Source organism: Poecile atricapillus, chromosome 11 (genome assembly GCF_030490865.1).
Source record: "Poecile atricapillus isolate bPoeAtr1 chromosome 11, bPoeAtr1.hap1, whole genome shotgun sequence".
Taxonomy (NCBI): Eukaryota; Metazoa; Chordata; class Aves; order Passeriformes; family Paridae; genus Poecile; species Poecile atricapillus.
The window spans coordinates 2,128,926-2,155,112 of record NC_081259.1 but is presented as its reverse complement, the minus strand read 5'-3'; the positions used below and the strand labels follow the sequence as shown (position 1 = coordinate 2,155,112).

The 26,187-nt window shown below is 41.2% G+C and overlaps 1 protein-coding gene across 3 annotated transcripts in view; it reads right to left on the bottom strand.

Moving 5' to 3' along the window:
* The window catches only part of MEGF11 (multiple EGF like domains 11), a 200,126-nt gene that overhangs the window by 159,173 nt on the left and 14,766 nt on the right, over positions 1–26,187 (bottom strand). For all 3 annotated transcript variants that reach the window (XM_058846658.1, XM_058846659.1, XM_058846660.1), the window contains exon 2: positions 19,751–19,843. In XM_058846658.1, the coding sequence (XP_058702641.1) occupies positions 19,751–19,843 (93 nt within the window). The remainder of the gene's footprint in view (positions 1–19,750; positions 19,844–26,187) is intronic.

The following is a 26,187-nucleotide window of genomic DNA, read 5'->3' as shown; positions in this document are numbered from 1 at the left end:
CCAGGTTCTCCAGGATGGAAAATTTAACTCTCAATTCCTCATACAGAAAAAGTGATTTGACTCTCTGGATTCTTCCAGCTCCCATTTCCTCTCCAAACTCTACCAGGTGTGGTGAGGGGGATGGATGGATCTGGTTGTTGACATTTTCCCTAAAGATCTGGTGTTCATTTCCCCAGTGCCCTGCCCTGCCTGGGACTGGTCCCATCACTGGTGTGAAGGCAGCCCCACCACAGCAGGACATCCCCTCACTCACCTGAGTGGTGCACAGCCACCCCTTGCAGCAGAGTTTGCAGAAAGCACCTCCTTGGGATTTTATGTGGCACTGCCTTGGCAGAACCGAACTTGAGAGGAGGTTTTTAAGTTCCATCAACCCAGGACAACATCCACGAGAATATTATGATCAAATTATATCAAATTTATCTGATTACATGGTGCAACAGTTTATAAGGATGGCAGGAAAGAATATTCTGATTTTGTGAATGTAAGCAAATCATTTCTACTGAGCCTCTGGGAGATTTGCATGCCCGTGAAATACAGGATCAATCTACTCCAGAGTCTGAATACAAGGACTTTATGTTTATGCTTAGGCTGATGTTTAGCATGCTGCAGTGCAGCAAACAGAAAAGTGGAGTTGAGCTGTCATGTAAGATAATTGATTTTGACACAACTACAAGTTAATTCGTCACTATTTTGCAACTTATTTGAAAATTCTTTGCAGCAATGTCCCAGAGGACAGCGTGTAATCGCTTGTAAACTGGAATTAGGTCCAGAGTTAAATATCATTAAATCTCAGGTACAGCCCGAGCGCAGCATGTGCCTACTAATGCATTACCTTCCCTATTACATCAAGGACACAACTGTAGCAAAGGTTATGAGAATTATTGCTCAAGTTGCAAATTGCTTATAACCAGAGAATTAAGTGGAGATAAATTTCCAGGCAGAATAGAACTGGTGGAAAAGTCACCAAATGGACACCTGACAACCACCAATGTCCCATGCACTGACATTTTCTTGCTTTTCTTTTGCACCCACAAACAAAACACCCTGTGGGAAATAAGGAACCCAGAGAAGCTGTGACTGCCCCATCCCTGGAAATATTTAAGGCCAGGCTGGACAGGGTTTGGAGAAACCTGGGATAGTGAATGACATCCTGACCCATGGCAGGGGGTTGGAACTGGATGGTCTTTAAGGTCCTTTCCAACACAAATCATTCTATAATTTTATGTTTCTGAATAAAATAAAGAGGAATATGAAAGCTCATCTTTGTACTAACATAACCAACTTAAATCACCGCTCACATTAGCCATTCCAGTCTTTTATTATAATAGAGGATGAAGGATTGGTAGATATTTTAACACTGTATTGTGAAAACCATATTGTTTGACAGTTTTATTTGAGACTGTTAAATATTAATTGCTGAACAAAAGGGTGCATTAAAAAATTATGTGGAATACAAATAATTCAACTCCCTACAACTAGAAAGAATATTTGCATATTCACACTCTCTCAAGCCACAGGTAAGGATCTCACTCTGGATATGTTGAGGGTCATTTCTGACAGAGTGGATGCACAAATGCCTTAGCACCTGACTCACAGGTGAAAGTGAAGGTGGTGAGTGCAGCCAAAACATCACACATGACCTTGTAACAGCAATTTAAGCAGTGCCCCTCAACAATTCCAGAGGTTTCAGCCTGAGACCAGCATCTGGTTAGGATCTTTTGGGCTGGTAGGGAAGGAATTCTATCAAGAGATGCTGCTGCTGCCATCCAGGCTCCCTGGGACCCCTGACCTTCACAAAGAATGCCCTGGTGGTCTTGGGCTGCTGCAGCCTCTCCCTCAGCTGCACAATAGTCAGAGGTGCCTGAGAGTGGCCGTGATTTATGGAATGTTTGTGTCCTGAAAGGGCAGAGGGAGCAGCCCCCCACCTTGCAGTGCTACACAAAGTAGGTTGAGAAGCCACAGGCTCCTCCTTCCCCAAGGCTCAAACCCAGAGACAAACACAGGGACCTGGCCGCGCATGTTTTGATCACTGGCGTGGAACACAAGCTCTTGTGCCAGGAATTAAATTGAGATTCTTCACCAAAATCTATCTTGTTCTCAAACAGACAGTGTATTACAGTCAGAACTCCTTAATTTCACTAATTACTTTTTAATGATCATAAGCAAACAAAAGACACGGTAGGTGCCATGTGCCAGGAGACTCAGTGCAGGGTCTGGTCAGAGTCAGAAATCTAATCATGCCCACCTGCTCTCCAAACCTGCCAGCATCAGAGATTGGTTTGGGTTCAATTTCTGAAGAAATGGAGACTCTGTTCATTCTAATTAGACATTTGGAGCAGGGACACCTGAACTGAGAAGCCATCTGAGAGCAGGCTCAGACGGTGACTCTGATGTTTTTCAGCAGCAATCACTGATTTTGCAGAAACAATTCTATCCCCATTACTAGAACTAAAGGGTGTTTTATAGACTCTTATTTCCTAAATTTTAGAAAATGTCTCATAAGCCTTTATGTATGTCTCTTTTTATTCCTCTCTTCTCCTCCCCCCACTTAAAGTTCAAATACAGAACTACATTGCTCAAGTCCCCTGGGGTGGCAGCCTGGCAGTTTCTGCAAACGTTGAATTCACAGAATCACAAATTACATTAAATAAGTGTTTCTGATTGTCTGTCTCTGTTTGTGAGAGGGAGACCCCAATGTGATATCAGTGGCACACTTGGCAGTTTCCACTTAAATGACAGTAACCCCACAGAATTGCTGGTATTTGGCTGAAAGGCAGGCTGGCATTTTGAAACACATTAAAGGAATCTTTCTGTGATACAAAATGGTGTTGTAGATTCTTAGCCAGGCTACCCAAGCAGCACCAGAGCAATCTAGGGAAGCCAAGGAATAACAGAAAACTCAAGGCACTAAAATCCTTCCACTGCTCTGCTTGAGAGCCATTTCCTTTCTCTGTTCCAACATCTCACTGTGGGTGAAGCCATAGGCAGCTCCTTGAACCCCACTTCACTCCCTGCCTGCTGGAGAAGGCAATCAGGAGGCACCGAGTGGAGCTGCTGCTCAGGAGGCCCTGGCACAGCCCAGCCTGTGGGCTCTGAGTGCTGGGGGGAGCAGGGGGATCTGAGCCCTTCCCACCCAGCAATGAGGAGGAATTAAGGGCAACAAGGGAGAGGAGCACAGGAAAAGAATGGATAAAAGCAGAAAACAAGAGCAAAATGACACACAAGGGAAATGGTAAGAGACAAAAGGGGGGACATGGGGACAAACAGCCTCAGGTCTGGGTCCAGCACAACAGATCATCACTTCAGGCTGCTGTGGCAGTAGCATCTCAAGACCAGGGTGTTCTAGGCTGGTGATGCCTCAATATCAATATCAATATCAATATCAATATCAATATCAATATCAATTTCTCCAACAGGGAAAAACCTGTACCTGCTTTCTGGCTGTATTTGTTTCAGAGACAAACATGTTTTAGGAACGTGGCATTGTTCACTATGAGTGAGCTTTTTAATAAGATATAGGACTGCACTCAACGACTATAGCAAAATTCATTTTAATGTGTCCAGAGAATCCCTGTGTTGAAAGCCTGACATAAAAAGGTGGATAAGTGAGGAGACAGCAGAAAGCCTCATTTAATGTGCTGGTTTATGCTTACCATAACCTGTCAGATGTCCCTTTGTTAAAGGGGAGCTGTGTATAAAAGTCCTCTGGTCAAGGAGATTTTAGACCTTGAACAGTCTGGCAGCACCATCACCCAGGTGTTTCACAAGTTGTCCCTCATGCAGAACATGGAAAAACAATTTCAGGGATCATACAGGTGATGTCAGCGGGAGCACTACAAGCAAAGGACAGGGAGGAAGCCCTTTGCTTCCTGGCTTTGAAATATTGTTTCACTATCTGTAGGTTGGGCCAAGCCAGTCATGCTGATGCTTACAAACTCAGATTGAAGTTCAATAACTAACTCACACAAAACCCTTTCTTTCTCTTAAAAATAACAAGTAACCCAATTGTAACTTTCTCTGTGCTATACTTTATTTTTATGGCGTTTAAAACCTCCTACACACTCACAGAGCTCTGGTCACTTTGTAGCACTGACCTACCCTGGAAGAGTTTGTTCTTTAAATCCTAACAAAATAACAAATATCTGCAACTCATTTCAGAACTGTGCTCTGCATTAGAAGTTAATGTACTGATTAATTTATCTAATTACAGTAAACCAAACAATCCTTCAACTGAGGCTGCTCTGTTCACTTCCTTAAAATGCAATTACACACAGCCCCTGCTCAGATCGGATCCGCTGCTGGATATCTGAGGACTGGGCCATGATAAAATTTTAAATATTTCTTCTGGTCATGTTTCTGTTTTTCAAGTCTGTCTCTTTTGAAATATCAGAGCCTAGTTTGACATTTAATTTCCATTTCTGTATTGAAACCAGAAAAATATGTGGCTCTAGAGGAAGACACTGAGAGAAGCAAATATAAGCTAATCAGTCATGGAATAGGGAATGGTGATGAACACATTTTTTATGTGGTGTCCAGGGAAAGAAAAGTTCAGTTTCTGTTCAGAGAGCTCACACCAGATCAATTAACTCCTGAAATCCCCTTTAGGAGGGATAGGAGCTGGATCTGAGATCCTCACTGCAATGTAAGTGGCAGAGGAACCTCTTCTTCTCCCAGAGGGGTGAGCAGCACTGTAACTGCTCAGTGGACAAACTTCCACTACAAAGGAATTTTGTCACAAATGTGATTTATCCCAAATAGAAAACTTTAAAACCTGGTCCTCTTCTGAATCCCACTGTAATGGAAGTATAAGAAGAAATTCTCAGTTACGAAGAAGATGAGGATTCTTAACCTAATTTCCTAGAATTTTAACTTGCCTCTCTTAGATGTTATGAAAGCCTCAATTTCCTATACAAGCTGCATGACCCATGTACCAGTCCTGATCATTGCTTATTTTATTAAAAAACTATTCAGTTTCAGTAAAGAAATGGGGAAAGTCTGTGTTTTGCAAGAAGCATAGGAGATGTTATGGAAACTGCTACTGACAGAGTCAGAACTGATAAAGACTGGACCCTGCTCCATCATTTCTGTTTCACTTTAACATGCTCTACTCTTATTGATGGATTTAATGTGTGAAAGACTTACAGAAAAAGGAGAATCTGGATTTTGATCTGCATTAGGAAACAAAATATTAGAAGAACCATGTCACTTGGAGGGGAAGCAGCCTCCTGGTTTGGCAGTGCACTGGCCACAGTCCCATTACTGGGATTTCCAAAATGCAGGTGAAATGGCATTTGCAAAGATCCTGAGAACCAGGATCAAGATGGACATTTTAGTTTGATTAACGAAGCGTAATGTTATGGCAATACCAGCCCAACCCAGAGCATTCCAGGCAATTTCATTCCTCCTTATCCAATATTCCTCCAGTTCATTTCTCCCTTTCACAGCTGCTCAGGATTAACAGACCCTTCCTGGGATATGCAACCCCCAAAGGTCACACATGGAGTTTACCTAACTCACCTTCTCTAACCAGCCTAGAAGGAATTTCAGGTGAGAGGAGCTGTACCTGCTATAAGGAAAGCACTCAGAAATGTTAAATATTGAGTTTAAACACCTGACAGTGGCTGAGTTTCTGTTATCATTTCTATGAACCCAGAACAATTCCACTTGTGTAGTTCTGTATTAATAAAACTGCTCTCCAAATGTGATCCCGAGATGCACCATGTCCTTTACAACAACAGAGCAAATGAAGCAAAAGAGAATGAAAAGTGAATTAAAAAAACATTGATCTTGCATATACAAAACAAATTTGGGATAAATACTAGCACTGATGATTTCCTTTCCATTATCCACAATGTGTTTTTTTCCCCACAAAAAAAACAGGGAGAGGTTTAATACCATCTATCACTCATGGAACGGATGAAGCGTGAAAGATGCCTGGGAGCAACTTAACGGCTTGGCTGTGCCTCAATTTGTCATAGTCATCCACAGAGCAAAAATGCACCTCCTAATGCATTCCAACATGTTGCATCCTGGAAGAACAACCCAACATCTGGACATCTCAGATACCAACTGCAACATCATGACTGCATGTCAGAGTAATTAATTAACATCATTTCTTGCTGTCAGATAGAACACGTGCATCCACCACACAATACATAACAAAGGATCTCACTCATTGGAGGAGAAACATCTATTTCTTCTGTATCAGTTTTCATCTAGAAACTCCAGTATTCCACCCAAATGTGGTCAGGTTCACCATTCCATAAACCAGAAAATGAAATACAGAGGGAAAGGACACGTCCAGAATGATGCAGCAGTCCAGAAACAGAGTTGGGAACAGAGCCTGGATTCCTGAATATGAGCAGGGAATTCTAGTACTGTTGAATTTACTGATGAAAATACATCCTGTCATAAGAATTTCCATGGCATTTCAGAATTTTGGAGTGAGAATAACCACATAATTCTTTGGACAGGCTCACCATAATAGAGTTCTGCTCTCTCAGACACAGGAGATTCCCAGGGGCTTTCAGAATGCTCTGACCTGCTGCTTAGATATTCTGTTTTCCACCATATCCAGCAATTCACTAAGCCTCCTGCTCTGATTCAGAGATCACTAAAGTTACAGGAATAAAATAATTCATAGAATCATAAAATTGTAGAACACCTGAGGTAGAAAGGACCCCTGGAGATCATCTAGTCCAAGTTGTCAAGGACTGTATCAAGTTGAATTTTGAATATCTCCAAGGACAGGCTCCATAATCTCCTTGAGCAGCCTATTCCAGTCTTTAATCACCCTTACAGTAGAGGAGTTTTTAGTGGCTAAATGGCACTTGTTGTATTTGATTGAGCTCTGAGCTGTGAACCTGAGCACTCCGAAGAGCCCTGGAAGCAGAAGCTGAGGATGAAGAGTGGTGAGACTCTTCCCAGTGTCATGGAGGGGTGGTTCCCAAGAAACACAGACCTGGGCTGCCACCATCAGATTCCATGAATGGGCTAAATAACAACACCCTATTCCCAAAGGATTTCTGAATAAACTCTACAGAAGGAATCCTTCACCTGATGTTGAAAACAAATTCACTGGGTTTTGTACTGCAGCTCCTATGGCCCAGAGCCCCACATAACCTGCAAGGGAGAGGTACCACACTCTACTGGTATTTCTAAACTGGAATCTGGGGTATTCCAGTGGCTGCAATTTATCCTAGAAGAAGGAGATAACATTTGCAGAAATGCATGTACTTTCTTATTGCTATCCCAACTGAAGTACATGCCACATCATTGGGAAGCACTAACAGACAGGCTAAAGCAGATGATGAAGCAAAGGTTATTCTCAATTCCCAAGAATTCCTTGAACTTCCAGCTATGTCTCTCTATCTCCCACCCTAGCAGCAAAGTGTGCAATCTCTATGGAAAATTTGATCTTCCATATGAATCCTCATATCTTTCTGCAAACCTGCTTCCTTCTGCAGTTTGTTTCCATGATTTGATCTTTATTTCAGAAATTATCACTGCAATGTAGATAAGTCAGAGAGGGCATCAGATTTTGGGCCCTGGCTAAAAACTCTCCTATAATCGATTTTTATGATTTACTCACAAAGCTGTGTAATTAGAACACTGCAGCTCTGTACATAGGGTTCAGAAAGGTGAGATTTAAGCAGGCAGCAGGAAGGTTGTGAAACCTTTACCTCAAACCACCCCAAGTGTCTGCTGCTTCATTTTTTAGCAGCTTCTGTTAAAATTTGAATTTTGCTGGCTAATTTCACCCTCCACCCTGAATTTGATGCACATATTTTTAAGCATCCTGGTCATGGTTATAAAACCTGGCAGCCTCTGGCCTTCACATGAGCAGGCACTGTGTGATAGGCAGAGAAGCTCCTGAAAATGAATATGATGTACAGCAGAGACTTTTCATGTTGAATGACCACCCTCCAAGATCAAAGAAGGAGTGTTTTATCTCTCTTTTTTCCTGGTTGATGCCCATAAAGCTATTCCTGATATAAAATAATCTCAGTAACAATACACGCATCATTTCCATCTGGCATTTACTGTTATTCCTGGTGGGGCCTAAATCCTTCTTGCACAACACACCCCAAAGCCATGGAAGTGGATAAAACCTTCTGCTACAAAGGAGTTGTGGGTGGGAACCTTCCTCACATGCTTTCTTTCCCTTTTCCACCTTTGCCCCCTGTAGTTGTTTAAGCAGAAATCTCTGTGTGGCTGTAGGTCCTTTTTGATTTCCCTGCACAACCCAGAAACTCATTGTGCATTGTTATTCTCTGACTTTCCTCATCTTTTAGGTCACTGATTATATTTCATGAGTTCTTGCCATTACAAAGACAGTGACACCCATATCTGTGACACTTGGGTCTCTTCCCAGCTTCTCTGACAAATGTTCTTCACTGGCCTTTCTTGGACAAGATTGAAGTCTTTAGAACTCTTATTTTCACTCTCAAATATCCTGATATTCTGCTGGGCTAACACAGGCATGCTTAATAAATAAAATGCTTCAGTTTCTCTCCACTGAATCAGGTCTTTTGGAGCTGTAAGGCAATGACTGGAAGATGTGCTTGTTATACAGCATACATTTAAGGCAATCAAATGGTGTAAGGAAGGGTCAAGACTAAAGGTGTAAAGTATTTTCATGAGTACAGAAATACAACTGAACTTTTGACTGCATAAATTTTCCCTAATGTGCAAAACTCCTGGTATTTCACCTCTGCTTTTGTCAGTAACAAAATAAACCCTGTCTATTGAAAACTGCACATTCTTTACTTGCATGATTCTTCCAGGCCAAGAAAAGGCATTTTTGGCAGTTGAATGCACTATAACTTCCAGCATCCCACTTCAATACATTTGGTTTAAACATTACATAGTGTTTATTGGAGCCATTGTGCTGTAAAACATGTTTACATCCCTTCATAAACACTTCAACAGGTTTCTTTGCCAGCACCAAAAAAAGATAAATGCCACTTAAGCCTGAGCACCTTGTCTCTAAATCCTTCTTCTGTCTGGATATCACCTGGTTCAGATTCTTGTCCTGGTTTAAGCTCAGATGGCAACAAAGTCCCACAGAGCCTTTGCTCACTCTGCTCACCAGTGGGATGGGGACGAGAATTGGAAAAGGGTAAAACCCACAGGTTGAGATAAGAACAGTAATAAAAACAATATAAAATGAAGTAGAAGAAGAGGAAGAAGAAGAAGAAAGAGAGGAATAAAATCAAAAACAATTGTTGCACAACACAATTTTTCTCCACCCATTGATGGATGCCCAGCCCATCCCAGGACAGCAATTGGTGCCTCCCATTTTATTTACTGAGCACAACATTCCATGGTAGGGAATATCCCTGTGTCCAGCTCCCGTCAGCTTTCCTGGCCATGGTCCCTCCCCATTTCTTGTGCAGCTCTTCCCTGGCAGAGCAGGGGAAAATGGAAAGTCCTTGACTTAGGGTGAGCAGCATGGAGCAACAACTAAACATCAGATCAACATTGTTCTCATCCTAAATTCAAACCACAGAACTGGATCAGCAGCTAGGATGAAAAATAACTTTATTCCAGCTGGAACCAGAAAAATCTTCACCTTTATTAGCCTGCCTGGGGCATCTCCCATCACCATCCTATCCTCAGTCCTTCCAATTCACTTTCTTACTTTAACAAAATCTGTAATTTCTCCTTGGTAGAATCAGCCAGTAACTGTCTGCTCACAAGGCTGAAATTGTAGGTTCCTGACATGCATCACAGTGTTCATTTGTAAAACATCCAAATTCACCTATGTATTGTCTCAAGTCAGTTATCTGCACACTGACCTCCTTTCCTATCCCCACCCGCTTCTGCCTGTTTTCTCACCTCAATTATTTTACCTGCTTTTCCCCAAATTCCTTCTCTGTCATGTCTCAATCTTTATTTTGCCCTGCTTTTTTATTCCATGTCTCCATGCATATCACCTTCCCCTACTTTTCTTGGCTTTGGGCTCTGTTCACAATTCTGTTTGCAGTCGGTGGTTGTGCTACAACCACCTCCTCTGGAGTGTCAGGTACGATGCTGGCACACCATCTGCTCATTTATTTCCTTAGGTCACGACACATTCCCTCATTTTCCATGTTTTTCCTTCTGGAGAGCTGCAGGCCTGCTCCTCTCCCTGCCCGAGCTCGATCAGCAGCAAGAACAAAACGCTCACCTGCGAGTGGCCTGCGAGGGCTCTGATCTGCCAGCCCTGCATTTACAGCTACATTTGCACTTGTTAAAGTCCTCTGCTATCTCATTATTTCTCTCCCCAACACCAGGGCAGACAAGCTGTCAACAAACACTCATTTCATTGGGGACACAAAGTATCTGCTCCTATGGCAAACACTTTTTCAGGGTTTTGTAAGGACTACAAATAAGTATCAGAGTATTATTTGCGGGGCTTAAGAGGGATTTTTGTGAGTGTAATTCAGGAGAACAGGATTTCTCAGAGAAAAATCTGAAAATATTTCACTTCAGAACCTTGCTATCAAACTCACAATAGCACAAACACTGGGTCAAACAAAGAAAACTCCCTGAAACGTTCTCATTTTATGCAGAGTAATTTAAGAACACCATGGCCTCCTCCTGCATGGAGAGGAAATACAATATAAGCAAATACCAGAAAAGCAAGTGATTTTAATGCCAAGGAGAAACTCCAGAGTGTCACCTGTACAATGGCAGATTGTCTCTTATTCTCTTATAAGAAGTCTCTTATTCCTACACAGATATTTTATTGACATGGAAAGAACTTTAAAACCAATAAATAGCAGAATAATCCATCCTGCTGCCATGTCTCCATCAGGCGATGGAGGAGCTCGGTGCTATCACTCTCACTTTAAACTGTCGTGTTACATCACTTCTGCGTAGTCTCCTGCAGATCCGATCATCACATATCTCTAAAGTTAGCAGAGCTGCCTCCAGGCTGTATTTTAAATGCAACCCACCCAAGACACCAAGGCCAGCTGTACATTAGAGCTTCCCTCCTCTTTAGCACAGATATTAACTCTGGCTGAGCTCTTCCCAGCCCACCACTGCCGTCCCTTTTCGGCTCCAACATGGGCCCAGTCAATCCAGACGACAAATATACTCAACTCCTACTAAAATCAAGGATAAATGAGGACTTCCCGCCCTGTGGAGGCTGAGCTAAGTTCACACAAAATTAGAGTGAAGCCTGAGGACAAATCTCAGCATGTAACACTTTCCCTTGGAGCAGACACTGCCCACGTTGAACACCAGGTCAGTGGGAGGGGACACGGACGATGGGGACTGCTCAGTGCAGCAGCCAAAGAGAAGCTAAAATATACCCAGCTGCTGTTTCCTGAAATAAAGTATTTTAGTATCTTGGGATGTAGACCCTGAAATTTAAGTCTAAACAAAGAAACCCTCAGTACCAGGGAAAGCTGTGTGTTCATGTGCCTGCCTCCCATGCCTGGGCACACTCCCTGGTGCTCTTGGAATGATTTACTGGCTGTGCCTCAGCTCTGGGGTATCCACACACAGTCAGGCTGGTGTCTAACACTGTGTGATGAGTATCTGCCACTTTTTAGCAAATTTCAGCTCCTGGAGGCCTGAGGTAAATTTCAAGTCTAACTTCTCAATGAAACCTTTGGTTTCTCTTTTTGATTCCAATCCTTAAGGTCTGCCCAGAAAATAGTATTTTAATGAAGAAGAGCAGCAGCTTTTTAAAAAATCTAAGAGCATGGGATGGAGCAGCAGGGCCTTTCCCAGTTGCACAACACATCCCAAAAGCCATGAAGGTGGATAAAACTTACTGCACTTGTCTTTGGGGACAGTAATTCATAACCCAGAAAAAGTCAGAACAAGCCTGAGGCTTCTCAAGCTTCAGGTACCTGAAATAGCTCCTGAGGGATTTTCTTATTCCTTAGTGTTGGACAGTGAGCAGAGCTCTGCCCTCTCCAAGCATCCCTTGGAATCTCTCACCATGTCTAACACAGGGAAAAGTGGTTTAGAAGCTTTCTCAAGGACCACTAATTTTTTGTGTGTATTCTTTAGCAAGCAAAGGCCCAGGAATACTTTTGAGTGGGTGTCCACAGCTGAGATTTTTGCTTACGCTTTGCAAAAGGAAATTTTGCTCTTTTCTCCGAGTGACCAGGCCATAAAATTATACCAATAGTACTTTTAAATTGATCTAAAGTCTGTTCATTTGTGTAGTGCACATTTAAAGCCACATTATTATAAGATGCTCCAGCAATGAAATTCAGCATTAGCAATTCAGTTCATTAAAGAGGATATTTTAGTGGGTTCTTTCTTTTATAGCTATTACTCTGTCTAAAGTGAGAAAAACCTCAGTCAAATTAATAAAACTAACAACTCGTCACACATACGCTGCCTCTCTGTGAAGTCTGCTCTGCTCTCACCAGTTTGGCAGCCAAGGAAAGATTTATGGGAGCCAAATTCCCTCTTGCATAACCACACAAACCTGCACGGGAATGTGTTTAGCCCATTCAGTGCTTGTAACCATGGTTTCATTTACTGAAAGTTACCCTGAAAATTCAAAGTTTTAGTCAATCATCAAGTCATTCCCCAGATCAGAGAGCAGCTCAGCTGTGCTCCAGGTTCAGGGGGGCTGTGCTTTGGGACTGTTGCTCTGTTACAAACACCTCAGCAACACTGTTGGATGCTCTGGGACATAACTTCCCTGGATAACCCTGCCTGCTCCCAAAACTTCACACCCAGCTCTCTGCTCCAAAACCTAAATGCCTTTTCTCACTCCCATTTGGAAGCACCAGTCCCTGACATACTGCCCTACTGACAGGCAATCAGTAAGGCTTTGCACAATAAGATTTGCTCACAGCTTCCCTTTTCGGTTTTCAGCAGGGATTGCGTTGCATTCAAACTGACTTTGCAGAGATACCCAGCATAAAGAATTGCAGTTCAGTTCCATGGAACACAGAATTTCCATCCTGCTCAAGGATAGCTCACCAGGGGCTGTGCCCAGGAGGTCACTGGGTCTTACCTGTCCTCTCACCCCCCATCTGTCAGCGGTGAGACTCAAGCAATGTTTGTGCCCTTGCTCATCCTGGATGACACTCGGTAACTATTGGCCTTATGAAAGAGATCCTCACCAACCTGATTTCCACCTCATCTCACGACTTCCCATTCAGGTAATGGCTTAAGCATTTATCTGACTTAAAGAAGTTAAGATTGTTCCTTACTGACTTTAAAAGGACTATTCATATGTATGAAGTACAAGGCTGGATCAAGCCTTAAGAGCAAGGCACGAGTTGGAAGACAGAACTCCAGGGACTGGAACAGACAAAGTCAGGTCAGCTCAATTGACTCTTCAAATCATCCAAAGGAAGGAGTCTCTGAGGAGGGCTGGGAGTGCTGGGGAAATGATCTGTCACTACCTTGGCCTTAGACACAACCAGCTGATTTAGGGAAGGAAGAACTCTCCCAGACTCTGACAGGGAAGATGAAGGTGAAAAGTAAAAGGACACAGGGTGCTGAATTTCTATTTTTCACTCACTTTAGTACAAGACTTAGAACAACTGGCAGCTGATCTATTCATCACCACTGAATCACACAGAAGTACAGAAAGCTGCTCCTTCCCAGAGCAAATCTTGGGACTTTTCCTTTTCCTTGCCCTTTGCCCAGCCCTGTTACTATGGGAGAAGCCCAGGCTCATATGACTCCTGTACTTTTCCATAAGCTTGCAACACCTCCCAAGTGGTTAATTCATGGAAGCTGAGAGGATACAGGATACACATCCCTCACAAAGTGAGGAGAAACCGCCACAAATGACTGGGCAGATACCAACAGCTTCAGCAAGAGACAAAATATTCCCACTGAATGAAAAGTGATGGATTGGCCTGGTTTAATGCAGCCAAATCATCTGTGTAAAAATACATGCAGGACATGCTGCTGTGCCACCGACGGCACTGCACAGCAGCTTGTGTTTACATCTCATTCCCTGTCACAGGCTGTCCTGCGTGGGCTGGGCCTGGGAAGAGCTTCTGCCACAGAGCCCAGGAACACATGAAACTCAGGGCCTGAGCCCTGGTGCGTGGGCCCAACATCCAGCAGAGGCAAAAATTAAACACAAGCTGTTTACCTGATTACACCAGTTCAGCGGTGATTGAAGGGAGATGGGTGTTTTTTAAGTCTAAGGAAGAGTAAATTGATAGAACTGAGAGACAGAAATCAATTCCACTCTGTAATTGCTATGGAAAGATCCTCGTATGAGCCTCAGTGGAGTTTGATTTTGTACATTTGCATCTCTTTGCATGATGCAGTTGTCACTGAGTCTGCAAATCACATGAAAATTAAGCTGTAATTTGAGCTTGGCTTAAATGAAAAGTGTGTTAAAACTTTGAAGTCCACATGCTATGGATATGAAATCCCGTTTCAGCTAAAGCAATAATTAAGACTGGATCGCAATTGCAGTTCAACAACTTCAAACAGATCTTTAGAAACTGCCTCTAAACTCAGCAGCTGGAATGGCAAATGAAACACTTGGGCTGTGGTGGAAGCAGGAACGTGGTACCTGGTTCTGTGACCTCATCTGGCACTTGGATACAGCGGTCACTGAGGTACAAACCCCACAGTGACAAATGCCAGGCAAGAGCCATGGACAGGTGTCCCTCAGGGATTGGCTCTGGATTTAAGCAGCAGCCCACTAACAGCTTAGAAGAGCTGTGCTCTTGCACCTTTGCCTCTCTTTGGTGGGCTCTGGTGGTTTCCTGGTCAATCCCACCCTAAAAATCTGAGAATGAAAATTCAGCTAATGATTCTGGCAGATCTTCAGCCTCCCACATGAATTTTGTTTGAGTCTGAATTCATGAACCAGGGATATTTCCTTTGAACTTCATTTCCTCTTCAGAAATAGTTCAAAGCAGTTGGAGAGCATGAATGCCAAAATCAAGCCTGAAAACCACCACAGCCTCACTTTAAAACACTTCATTTTTCTCCTGAGAGTTCTGCTGTTGCTTTCCATGGCTTGTCAAACAACCCCGTTCAGATTTAGCACAGGATCTGCTGTTCCCATTCATCATGAGTCTCAGGACTGAGGCACTCCAGCTGCTCCAGGGCTATACCCTTAAAAGTGATCTTGCTGTGATGTTACAACAGCCTGTTGTTATGACCTTGGCTATTTTTGACAAAGAGATAAAGATGAAATAGGTGCTTGTTCCTAATGACATCTTGTACAAAACATCCTTTCCAAGGAAACCTATGTTATCCATATGTACACGTTATGGATCAGGCTATGCCAGACAGCAGCACTATGATCTCTCTCCCCTAAGTGACACAGCAAGAAAGATGGTTTGGTGTTATTATGCCAACATCTCTTTAATTACACTTTGGGCAAGTACTGTGCTTTCTCTCAAAACTACTAACAAATCAAACTCTTTGAAAACCTCTTTATTTTTTCACTACAACCTCTGTGCTTGTTTACTTGGAAATTTCTCAACTTGGCACACACAATTTTGGAAGATTTTTTACTTTTAATTCAGGGTTCTTGACCTGAACTTTCTTTTTCCTATCTGTTGCCCCTTTTTTGAGAATCCCCTATTAACCAGAAAGATTTCTGTGGCCTTCCTCACAATAATGCTCTTGAGAATCAAAATGGTCTTCAATAAAATGGCCTGATTAACATCTTGATAGAAAGACCCCCTTATTCCTCACAGGCCTGATGATTTCAATGAGACCTTTGTATAGATTTCACCAAAGTTTTTTTAGCTGTTTCTTCAAGACTAACTCAACAACCACCTAAATACTTAAAGCAGATGAAAAGTCCTACTTGTTTAAGGATAAGCTTAAATTCTTTGCTGGATGGGGGCCTAAGGGCCTGTAAATACAGATGGCGTGAGCAAGACCCAGAAGAGGCCAGGTAACCACCAACAGGCAATTATATCCCCCCCAGAACTTCAAGCTGGTATATCACACTGTTTGAAGCTAATTGCTTTGAAATAATTGGGAAGGTGAGCAGGTAAGTTCATACAGAGCATTTGCAATCTTGCTTTGTATTTAAAAATCCAACAGTCCAGATTGCATGGACAAAACAGGCATGATTCAATAAAACAAGTTAAAAGGGAAGGGAGAGATATGCAGTGGCTTTTTTAAAAATATTTTCCTTTTAATTTTTAGCATCATTAAAATGCTAGAAACATTTTGCTCAAGAGCTTCTTTAGTTAATACCTCATTACTTCTCTTTTTATTGTTATGGTAATCAAGCCTTAATATATTGCAGCTTTATAGCATGAAATCAAGGCTAGGCCTGTGGGCATGGACAGATGTACAACAGCATGCAGTAAAACACAGGTACAGAGACATGCAGAGCTGAATATGGCACTGGGGTTTTTTATAATTGTTTAGCAATTCATCTGAAGTTATTTTAACCTTGACAACAGATGAACTCTAACATGTACCATGATCAGTCACTGGAAAGCTGCACTGAAAAGCAAGTTTTGTAACTGTTGTCTTACAGGCTGGGTTCTAGGAAAGCATGAAACTGAGTGTAAGCAAGATGATTAAATTGTTTGCATGACTACAGGCAGTACCTGAAACTATTCAACACATTTAATTGAGAATATTTTAGCCAAGGGAGAATGGTAATGCTGGGGAACTGCATTTTACACCAGAACTTTGCCTCTCCATGGGAAACTGGGGCTCAGTGTCAGAATTCAGACCCTCTCCAGGCATAGGCACACTAAAAAATAAGAATATTTGGATCTGACTTCTGGTTCTGAAGTGACCCTTGGACCTTGTGCTGGAGCTTTGCTTATGATTGAATTTCACCCATCAAATCAAGTGAAAGTTAGAAATAACTTTTAGAAAGTTATAATGGCTGTCTGCAGGGTGTTGAAATTGTATCTCAGAAAGAATGAGGGTCCTTAGATCTTCCTGGAGTAAATGACAACACACGACCCCCAGTGTCAGGGAGGCTCCACTTCTCAGCGGTGCTTTCAGCAGAGATCATTCAGGAAACCATTCCAGCTCTTGGGAGCTTTGCTAAATTTAAAGGGAGTGTTTTGGCTGGCGATCCCTCTCCCAGTGAAAGCACTTCAAACAGCCAACATGAAAAGCAATATGCCTGTGTCTGCATCAAATCCCTGATCCTGAGCAATGAATTGGGAAGTTCTCGAGCCCCACGGGTTTGGGATGGCACCATTCACCACCAGCCTCTGTTTCTCCTGAGCACACCCTGCAGGAACATCCCAAACAGCCTCTGTCACTGCAAACATGTGCCCTTCACTGGTTACCCAATAGCCATGAGGAAAAGAAAGGAAGTAGGTACAGGTGACATTCCAGTAGAAGTGAAAATTGTTTTCTGCATTATAACTGGGTAACAGCAAAATATGATTTAACACATGGATCATATATCAGAAAAACCTGGTTAACCTCAGTTAGACAAAGCTTCCAGATTCCCCCTTTCTTGGAAATACTGGGAGTAACAACATGCTGTATTCAGCTGAAGCCTGTTCCTGCAAACCTTTGAATTTAAACAAAGTCTCCTAACAATGAAGAGTCCAGTCACCCAAATTTCTAGTGTCAAGCACAAAGGTGAGCAGCTCTCAGGTGCAGTAAAACTGACTTTCCCTCCTAGGAGCATTCCACTGGGCAGAGCCTGCGGGATCAGACCTTGGGACAGGAACACGTGTTACCCAGAACATAACAAGTGGAATGCAAGACAATGGGCACTATAGGCCAGCAAACACACTAATTATATTAATAAAAGGAAAGCTTAAATTTTGAAGCTAATCCTGGGCTATCATTTATAAAAGTTAACAGGGCATATTTAATTTAGGAATTGGCTAACACTTCTCTTTCCACCGCTGAAACCTCATAAATGAAATATACTGGATCCCTGCCCAGTGCGGAAATAAAAGTTATGAATAATGTTTCTATCTCAATCATTGTCAGTGCTTTAATATTCCTAATTACTTTAAAAAGCTAAATATTCAATATAGGAAAAACCTTCTTTTTCTTTTATCTCCACTTGCAAGATTAGAGCAATTTAATAAGAGTCACTGGGTAGTTTTAGTCCACAAGACCATTCTGTACTTTGACATCTTATCCTTTCCTGGCCATTTTTACACAGAATTAAGTGCTTTTTACTCCGTGAGTGCACATGTGTATAAATGTATAGTCTACATATGCATGTCCTTATTGTCATAGTCTTTTTTTTAATTATAATTTTTAACTTCTGTTAGTGCACATGCACTGTACAAATACTCACTGGTAGGTTAAACTAAATCTAGTACTAAGAATAATCAAAACATTAAATGAGCTCCTGAGAATCTATACAATATGTCACAATTGATGGCATTATTTTTCTTTTTAAAAATATTTTTAAAGACAGATTTTCAGTATGTCATGATGCCCAGTTTTTCCCTTGTCTACATTCCAGGTAATCCCAAAATGTTACATCAAACCCCATAGTATGGCCTCTGTTTCCATCCTTGGAATCATATAATCCCAGAATGGTTTGAGTCAAAGGGAGCTCACTGATCACCTCATCCCCACACCAGGTTCCTCAGGGCTCTGTCCAACCTGGCCTTGAATACTCCCAGGGCTGGAGCATCCACATCCCCTCTGGATTAAAGTCCTTCCTCCCTGCTCCCTTCCTGTTCCCTTTTCTGCTGGAATTGAGGGATATTCAGCAGAGCTGCAGACAAATCTCCTGGAACCCATGCAGGAATCTGCCCTGCTGCCTTCAGCCCCTGGTTGTGTTCACCCTCAGGCAAATTTACCTCCCATCCCTTTCACCCTCAGACAAATTTACCTCCCATTCCCTCCTAACTCCTCCCTCTATAGATCCCTTCTGTTACCTTCTTGCCTGCTAACCATGCTTCTTTCTTAAGATCCCAATCAATTTGGGAGAAAGGGAGGAAGCCAACACAAAACAAAACATCCATTCAGTTTCATTTCACAGCATCTATCCCCATGTAGCTTTATTTACTTGCTTGATGCACAAATTGACTCCATTTATCAAGCTTATTTCTGTTATGTCAATAATGTCTCAGGCCTGTGTTACATCACACTTGGATGTTGGTGCTGCCTGTTCCATTCCAGCATGAACCAACCACTTAAACTCACCGTTCCCAATTAAGAGAGTTTAACAAACACAGCCTTGCCAGCTGAAAGAATTGAAAACTTCAAGTGTGGATTAATTCCCTAGCAAAAGGTGCAGAACTCCCAGCTCCCATTTCCCTAACTTTGGCAGTATGGATTTAAGGAATGGATTGTAAGTCAGAGGAGAGAATCTGGGCTGCCTGAAAAGTCAATGGCAAAACTCCCACTGGCTTGAACAGGACAAGAATTCTATCTGGAGAGAGTGCTTTCCAAACAGCTGCAACACTCCACAGATTATTTCATGGAGAATGTGCTGTATTAAAGATTTGAGAGGGAAAAAATGTTTTATAGAGTTCCATTATCTGTACTGGTATCCTAATAACAGAACCAAAAACATTAACAGCATCCTCCACTGCATTTCACATTTCTTTGCAAAACACAACCAAAAAAAATCCAATGTCATTATCCTAGGAAAGGGCATTCCCACATATTCACAGAACCACAGTTCTATAGAATTATTCTATAGTTCATAGAACAGTTCACAGGTTGGGGCTGGAAGGGACCTTACAGCCCTTCCAACCTTTGTTCCAACCCAATATGAATTCTTACAAAATAACCATCAGACAGCCCTCATTTTTCCATTCAAAGCATCCAAGTTCTAAGACCATTGCTTTATAAAACACATATTTTTATCATATTTGCTATCTTTACTTACCACTTGAGCAATCAGTCCCTCCCCAGCCTGGTTCACAGTGACATGTGTCAGGAGAGACACATCTTCCATGCACACACTCCTCTGTGCACAGTGCTGTTGAGAGGAAACAACAGACAGCATTGTAAACATATTAAGAGATTGCTAAACATACCCTAAACAATGCCTTAGAGAGCAATATTTTGTTTAAAAATATTAAACAAAGCAAACTCACAAAAAAAAAATATTACTCTCAAGATTTAATTATTGCTAAGTGACTAAAATAAAATATAGGTCTCTTGACAGCGATAAATTCATTTGTCACTTCAGCCCTGTAATGAAAAACTCGCATACCACAAATTCCTTTGGTTCACAGTTTTGATTCATAATAAAGTTTTTACCAAAGTGACATTTATTATTATTGTATTACAGAACAGCAGCTTCTTATATCACACTCAAATTGCAACTGCTCATAAGACAAAATGGAGCTCAATCTTGGAAGTGTATTAAGATCCAAAATAGATTTGTAAAAAACAGCTCTAAGAAAATAAATAATTTTACTCCATGATGCAGTGGCTGTCAGTGCATTTGTGTCTTTTCAAGGTCAGCCAGTTTTCCATTACTACAGTTCTCTGTTTCACTGGTGGAATATTGGAAGTTCAATATCCTCAAGCTGAAACCAAGACAAACAGCTTGGCTGAGGAACAGCTCACAGTTTTTAGGATTCTCTTTTCCTGTGCTGTTTCAGTGTCTGACAGTTTCCAGTGTGTGCCCACCACATACTAAAGAACCTGGAGAGCACTGAATAACTGCTTTAAAGACTGAACTTTGCTGCTTACTACCTTGTTTCCATTTTACCACTTAGGACAATGCCAAAAACTCTGTGTGTCAGACATTCAGACTGGATGGTTAAGTTGGAACACATCATTTCCATCTAGACCAACATGTATGAATTATTAATAAATATGAAGCAGTGGCAATGAGGTCACTGTATTAAACTGTATGTACATATATAAAAAATAAATTATTTAGATAATTATAATTCTTTATTAAATTATATTTTTATATATTATATATTATTTATATTATTTATTTATGTTATTTATATTATTTATATATATTATGTTATGTTATGTTATGTTATGTTATGTTATATTATATTATATTATATTATATTATATTATATTATATTATATTATATTATATTATATTATATTATATTATATTATATTATATTATATTATATTATATTATATTATATTATATTATATTATATTATATTATGTTATTATATTATATTTAGATCATATATAACCTATGGTTATATATATATATATATATATATATATATATATATATGGATATGGTTATATCCCGTGTTTTTATATCAGATGGGAAATGTGGGTCTTGAGTTTACTTAACCAGGAATTGCCTGAAGCTGGACTACAAAAGACTTATCCCAAGACAAAGATAACTCCTTCCAGTTTAAACCAAGGCTAACATAGCTGATTTGGGAAGTAGCTTTGGGCTGATGTAGAGAAAATGGAGCTGAATCACCCAATTCCTTTGAAATCAGCCAGCAAAGCTTCTGGAAGTTTCCCTGACCTGCAGGTGAAATGAAAGCTGGAACCCATTCAGTTCCTAGACACCTCCTGCACCAACAGCTCTCCACCACTGCCTTGTAGCTCTGAATGATTCCTGCTACACCTGAGGTTCTGGCTGGATTCCCAGACTGGATCACACCCTGGACCCACACCCAGGCTGCCATCAAAGCTCATGGAAACATTTTGCTGCCTATTCTGTGGTTGGGTCATTGCAGACCAAACCCACTGAGCTGTTCACAAAATATTTAAATCCAACTCCAAAATGCAGGTGAACTTAGAATAATCCTGTGGGACAAACTTTGCTGCTCTTTACCCAGCAGGTCCCATGTGACCAGTGATTAGAACATTGCCTCTTTAAAACGACTGCAAGATCTCTCTAAATTAATCATTTCCTTTCTACGTTTGCTGCATGTCAAAAATGCAATTTATTCTTATTCCATATCTTGTGTTTAGACAGTATTGCAGCGGGTATGAAATATTCATAGCTAATCTCTAGTCACTAATTGTCCTAATCTTTTGTGCATTTATTTTACTCGAGTTAGGCTTTCTGGAGATAGTGAAGCATCCTACTCTACAGCTGTAGGATGAAATTCAGGACAGGACATAAGAAAAACAGGATTTTCCAATAAAAATATACACACCTTCCTGCAATCATTTGAAAATGGCTGGTTATCCAGACTGGGAGAAGTTCACATATAGAAAAGTCACAAACTTAGAGGTTTTTATTCAAACTACAGTGTGCTAAAAGATATAGGATGTGCTGGGACAGGGATACCTTGGGAATTGTGCCCAGCTTTAGCTGAGAGGAAATTTTTCATTGAAGTGACATCCTAATTTTGCAAGAGATGTGGAAGTCAAAACTGAGATTCTGCTGTTTCCTGTATAGACATTTGCAGTAATAAATCACTCTAACATGTGAAATGTGTAGCATTTCTTTCCCTTTTAACTGGGCCACGTTCTCACCTAAAGGCAAACATTGTGAGCAAGAACGGTGATGGGGGACTGGTTCTTTACTCTTCCAAATAACAAAATGCCTGCACATTACTGCTCTAAATTTAGTTGATTTCCACACAAATTTATCACACCTTAACTATGTTAACATAAATATGAAATGATAGTAATTAATTAAGCAAGAAAGTTTCCTTAGTCACTTGTCTAGCTGCAGTCCCATGGGAAGAGTGCAATGTGAGACTTAGCAGCAAGTCTCAAGAGAGAACTCTTCATTCTAAAGCACTTAGTCACAAGAAAAATAATAAAAAATAAATTACAAAGAACTCTATCCTTGTTTTCAGGTGTTCTGAAGTCCCACATTGCTGAAGAGGACAATGTTTAATGAGCAATTAAAGATTCAAGTAAGGTGAAGATGCTTCTTGGAGCTGTGGGTTCTCTCATCTCTGGTTGATTAATTACTAAACAAGTAGCTGTGAGCTCAGAGCTCACTAGTGACTAATTCCAAATGTGGGGGTCACAGAAAACCCCCTTTTTAAACAGAGAAGCTTTGACAGAAGTAATTTTATTTAAAGTGGCAAACAATCAGACTCCTGCACTGACTGATTCAAATCAGGTTTATAAAGGTCATATTAGGGTACAGCTCTAAAGTTTTACCATAGCAAATAAAATTTTGAATTTCTCCTATAAAAGGGAAGTCTTGCCTTGCTCAAGTCTTTAGAGTTTAAATTAATTTTTCATTCTATTAACATTCAACATAATAGGATACAATGGTCCCCAAGGCATTCTTCATAATACACTTTGTACAGTGGTTTGCAAATGATCTTACTAGTTAATGGAACTATAAAAATTACTTGCACATAAAGGTCAAGAAAAATAAAGATAAGTATACACTTTCTGACACTGTCCTGTTCAACACTCAGCCCCTGGAGTAAAGAAAACTTGTCCTAATGCAAGGAATATAATTCCTCCCAGTATAATAGCCCAAGCACTTCAACCTTTGGAATTCCAGACTTTTTATGTCTGCATTTTCCCTCAACCACTTCACTTGAGCAATCCAGCACCTCATTGATCAGTGTATTATTAGCATTCTTGGCATGAGTTTGACATCAGTTTGTAGTTTGATTCAGCCTGGTAATAAAATGACCTACATCAAAGCCCTGCCAAAATGCCATCTTTGTCGCAATGTGTTTAGCATGAGTTATTTGCCCACATTCAAGGTTACACAGCAACTGCTCCTTATCATGCAATAAAGGCAACAAAAGGGTTCTGTAACAATCCATTTGATGCTTATCACTTACTTTATAATTACAGACTGGCCTTTTTTTAACATATAAGGTCAATCCTGAGGGAAATAGACCTAAAGATTAAACTCTTTTCACACCTGAAACGGCTGCACTGAGGAATGGATATTAGAGAAATGGATTCCTCTAACACTAGTCTTTATTCTTTAATTGTTGCCCAGAATTTGAATTCAGATATGATAAATGGTTTGTCTGTGTCTCCTCTCCACAAAGGTGTGAAGTGGCCAGAATATTGCAATGAGGAGAAGAGCTCAGTGGAGCAGACTTCAGAATATCTCCACTGCAGAGTTCCTTCAGTTAAGGGGCACCACAGAGAATTCATCCCGGACAAAAGCAGGGATGGAAAGTTGCTCTGTCTTCCTTGATGCTGCATTCCTCTGCATGGACCCAAATTATGATGTTGCAGGGTTTAACTCTGTTTTTACACTGAATGTGATACCCTGCTCATCACATCATCCACCCACTGACTGCTGGCACCCACTGAGCTCCACAATCTGCCTCTTTCCCAGAGGCTGAGGTGCATAGGGAAGGGTTTCACCCTAGGGAAACAAGTATGGGGTGATTAACTTGAAAAAATTTTGTTGTCTATAAATAGAACCTGTGCATTTATTTCACAAAAGACAGACTCGCAAACAGCCTAATTTGTGCTTGCACTGGAGTGTGGTAACATTTGTGGTGGTCCTTAGAACCTGTGGGAGTTCACAGCTACCGACCCGGCAACTTCCATCTGCCATTGGCCCACTTTGCAGTGCCAGACAAGCAAAATATTTCCAAAACAAAGAGCAGGATAATTACAAAGTGTGAAGGACCCAGAGCAGAACAGAAATCAGGCTCTGTGAGCTGTGCTCGCTCACAGCAGCGCGTGCTGCTGGAGAGCAGTGCCGGAGCATTCCGTACACGCTGGAGTTTCCTGGGCTCTGTGGGATTCCTGCCCAGGATCATAGAGCAGCCAGGAGGTGACAGAAAGCATAAATAACTGTAGATACATTATGATAATGGAAAACATTGCTAAATGGAGATATGGATGCTGCTATGAGACACAATGAGAAATTCAGGCACTCGCCTGGAACTGCACAGAATGAACTGGTTTATTTGGACTGCACACATGGCACAAGGTCATTGCCTCAAAATATCTTCTTTTTTCTGTCTTACCTCTGCCACATTTTCTTCACTGTACACTGATCTTGCCCAAACTCTGACCAATTTCATTTATTTCCTGTGAGCCAATGGTAAACATGCATTTTTTCTTTTATGTTGCTGGTATTTTAACTTCAGATTATTTAACCAGTTCATTCCATGCCTGGAAGTTGTTGGACTAAACAAAGCAGAAATTTAATGGAAAAAGTGATGTTTTCCTTCAGTATTTAATACGTCTCCCTGAAACAATTTGGGCCATTTTAGCCCATTCCTCCATTCCCTTGTGCCACTTTTAGGGTAAATAATGATTTTTTCGGGTGAAATAGCTGTTATCCTACGGCCAGTGGTTTCAGATAATGCAGAGAGGTCAAAGCAGATGAAAAAAGATGAAAAAGATTCTTGCTCCTTATCCATTAGGAATCTATTCACTCAGGGCCTCTCTGGTACTTCCATCTTAATGTACTGGCCCAGGTCCAGCTTGTGCTGAGTCTACAATATCAGCTTCATTAGATAAGCCTGTAGTCAGCTTTTGGCTGGATTCTCTTGCCTGTGCTCAGGAGAGGAAGGTTTGATAGCACAAGAAAGATGGCTATAGCTAATGCATCCAGGTAGGTTTTCCTCATTCTTAGATTATTGCTTATTTGTGGAATGGATGATTTCCTCCCTAAATCACTGACTTTCCATCAGGTATCAAGCTGATTTGATGGTTTCCTGGATAATTGCTTCAATGAAGTGGGATAATAGCTCTTTGCATTGCTTAATGTCTATTTCTGTGGTCATCACTCAGGATACATCCATTAATTTATCACCTTGGAAAGCACTTTCATGCAAGGTTTAGCAGCTTCCAAAGATGAGATCTTGAAGCCTGCTAAGGCTTTGAGGAATTTATTGTTTCCGTGCATGGCAACCTTTCTTTTTCATCTTCCCATGAAAGTACCAGTGAAAAACACAAACCCAAAGAGATCAATGTGAGCAAAGGAAAGATGAGACTGATGCAGAGCAGATAACATCAATGGGTCACAAGATCAGCTCCTTTTCCTGTAGGTGCAATTCCAGCACTTCTTTTGCAGATTTGGAATTAGACACTCAGCATCAATGCAATCAGACCAGAATCAATGGTCTTTTTGTTGTCTGGGACATGGGGATCTGTGACCATTGCCTCAGTGAGGTATTGATCTGTTCCAGGTTGTGTTATCCTCAGTCTTGACACCCGGCCAAAGCTCAGGGATTAGGCCAGACATGACTTGTGAATGTCTGAAGTAAAAGAACTGTGGAGATCCAATTTGAGGATTTTGTCTTTTCCCAAGAGCAGAATCTGACATGTGTCAGTGTCATCACTGACAACAGATCAGTAAATCCCTCTATCCATTTGCTGGGACATGAAGATTTGTTAATAAGCACAAACTCCATGGTTGTTTTTTACCCTTTCTATCAGCAGGTAAATGGCAACCTGGGGTCCTGATCACTA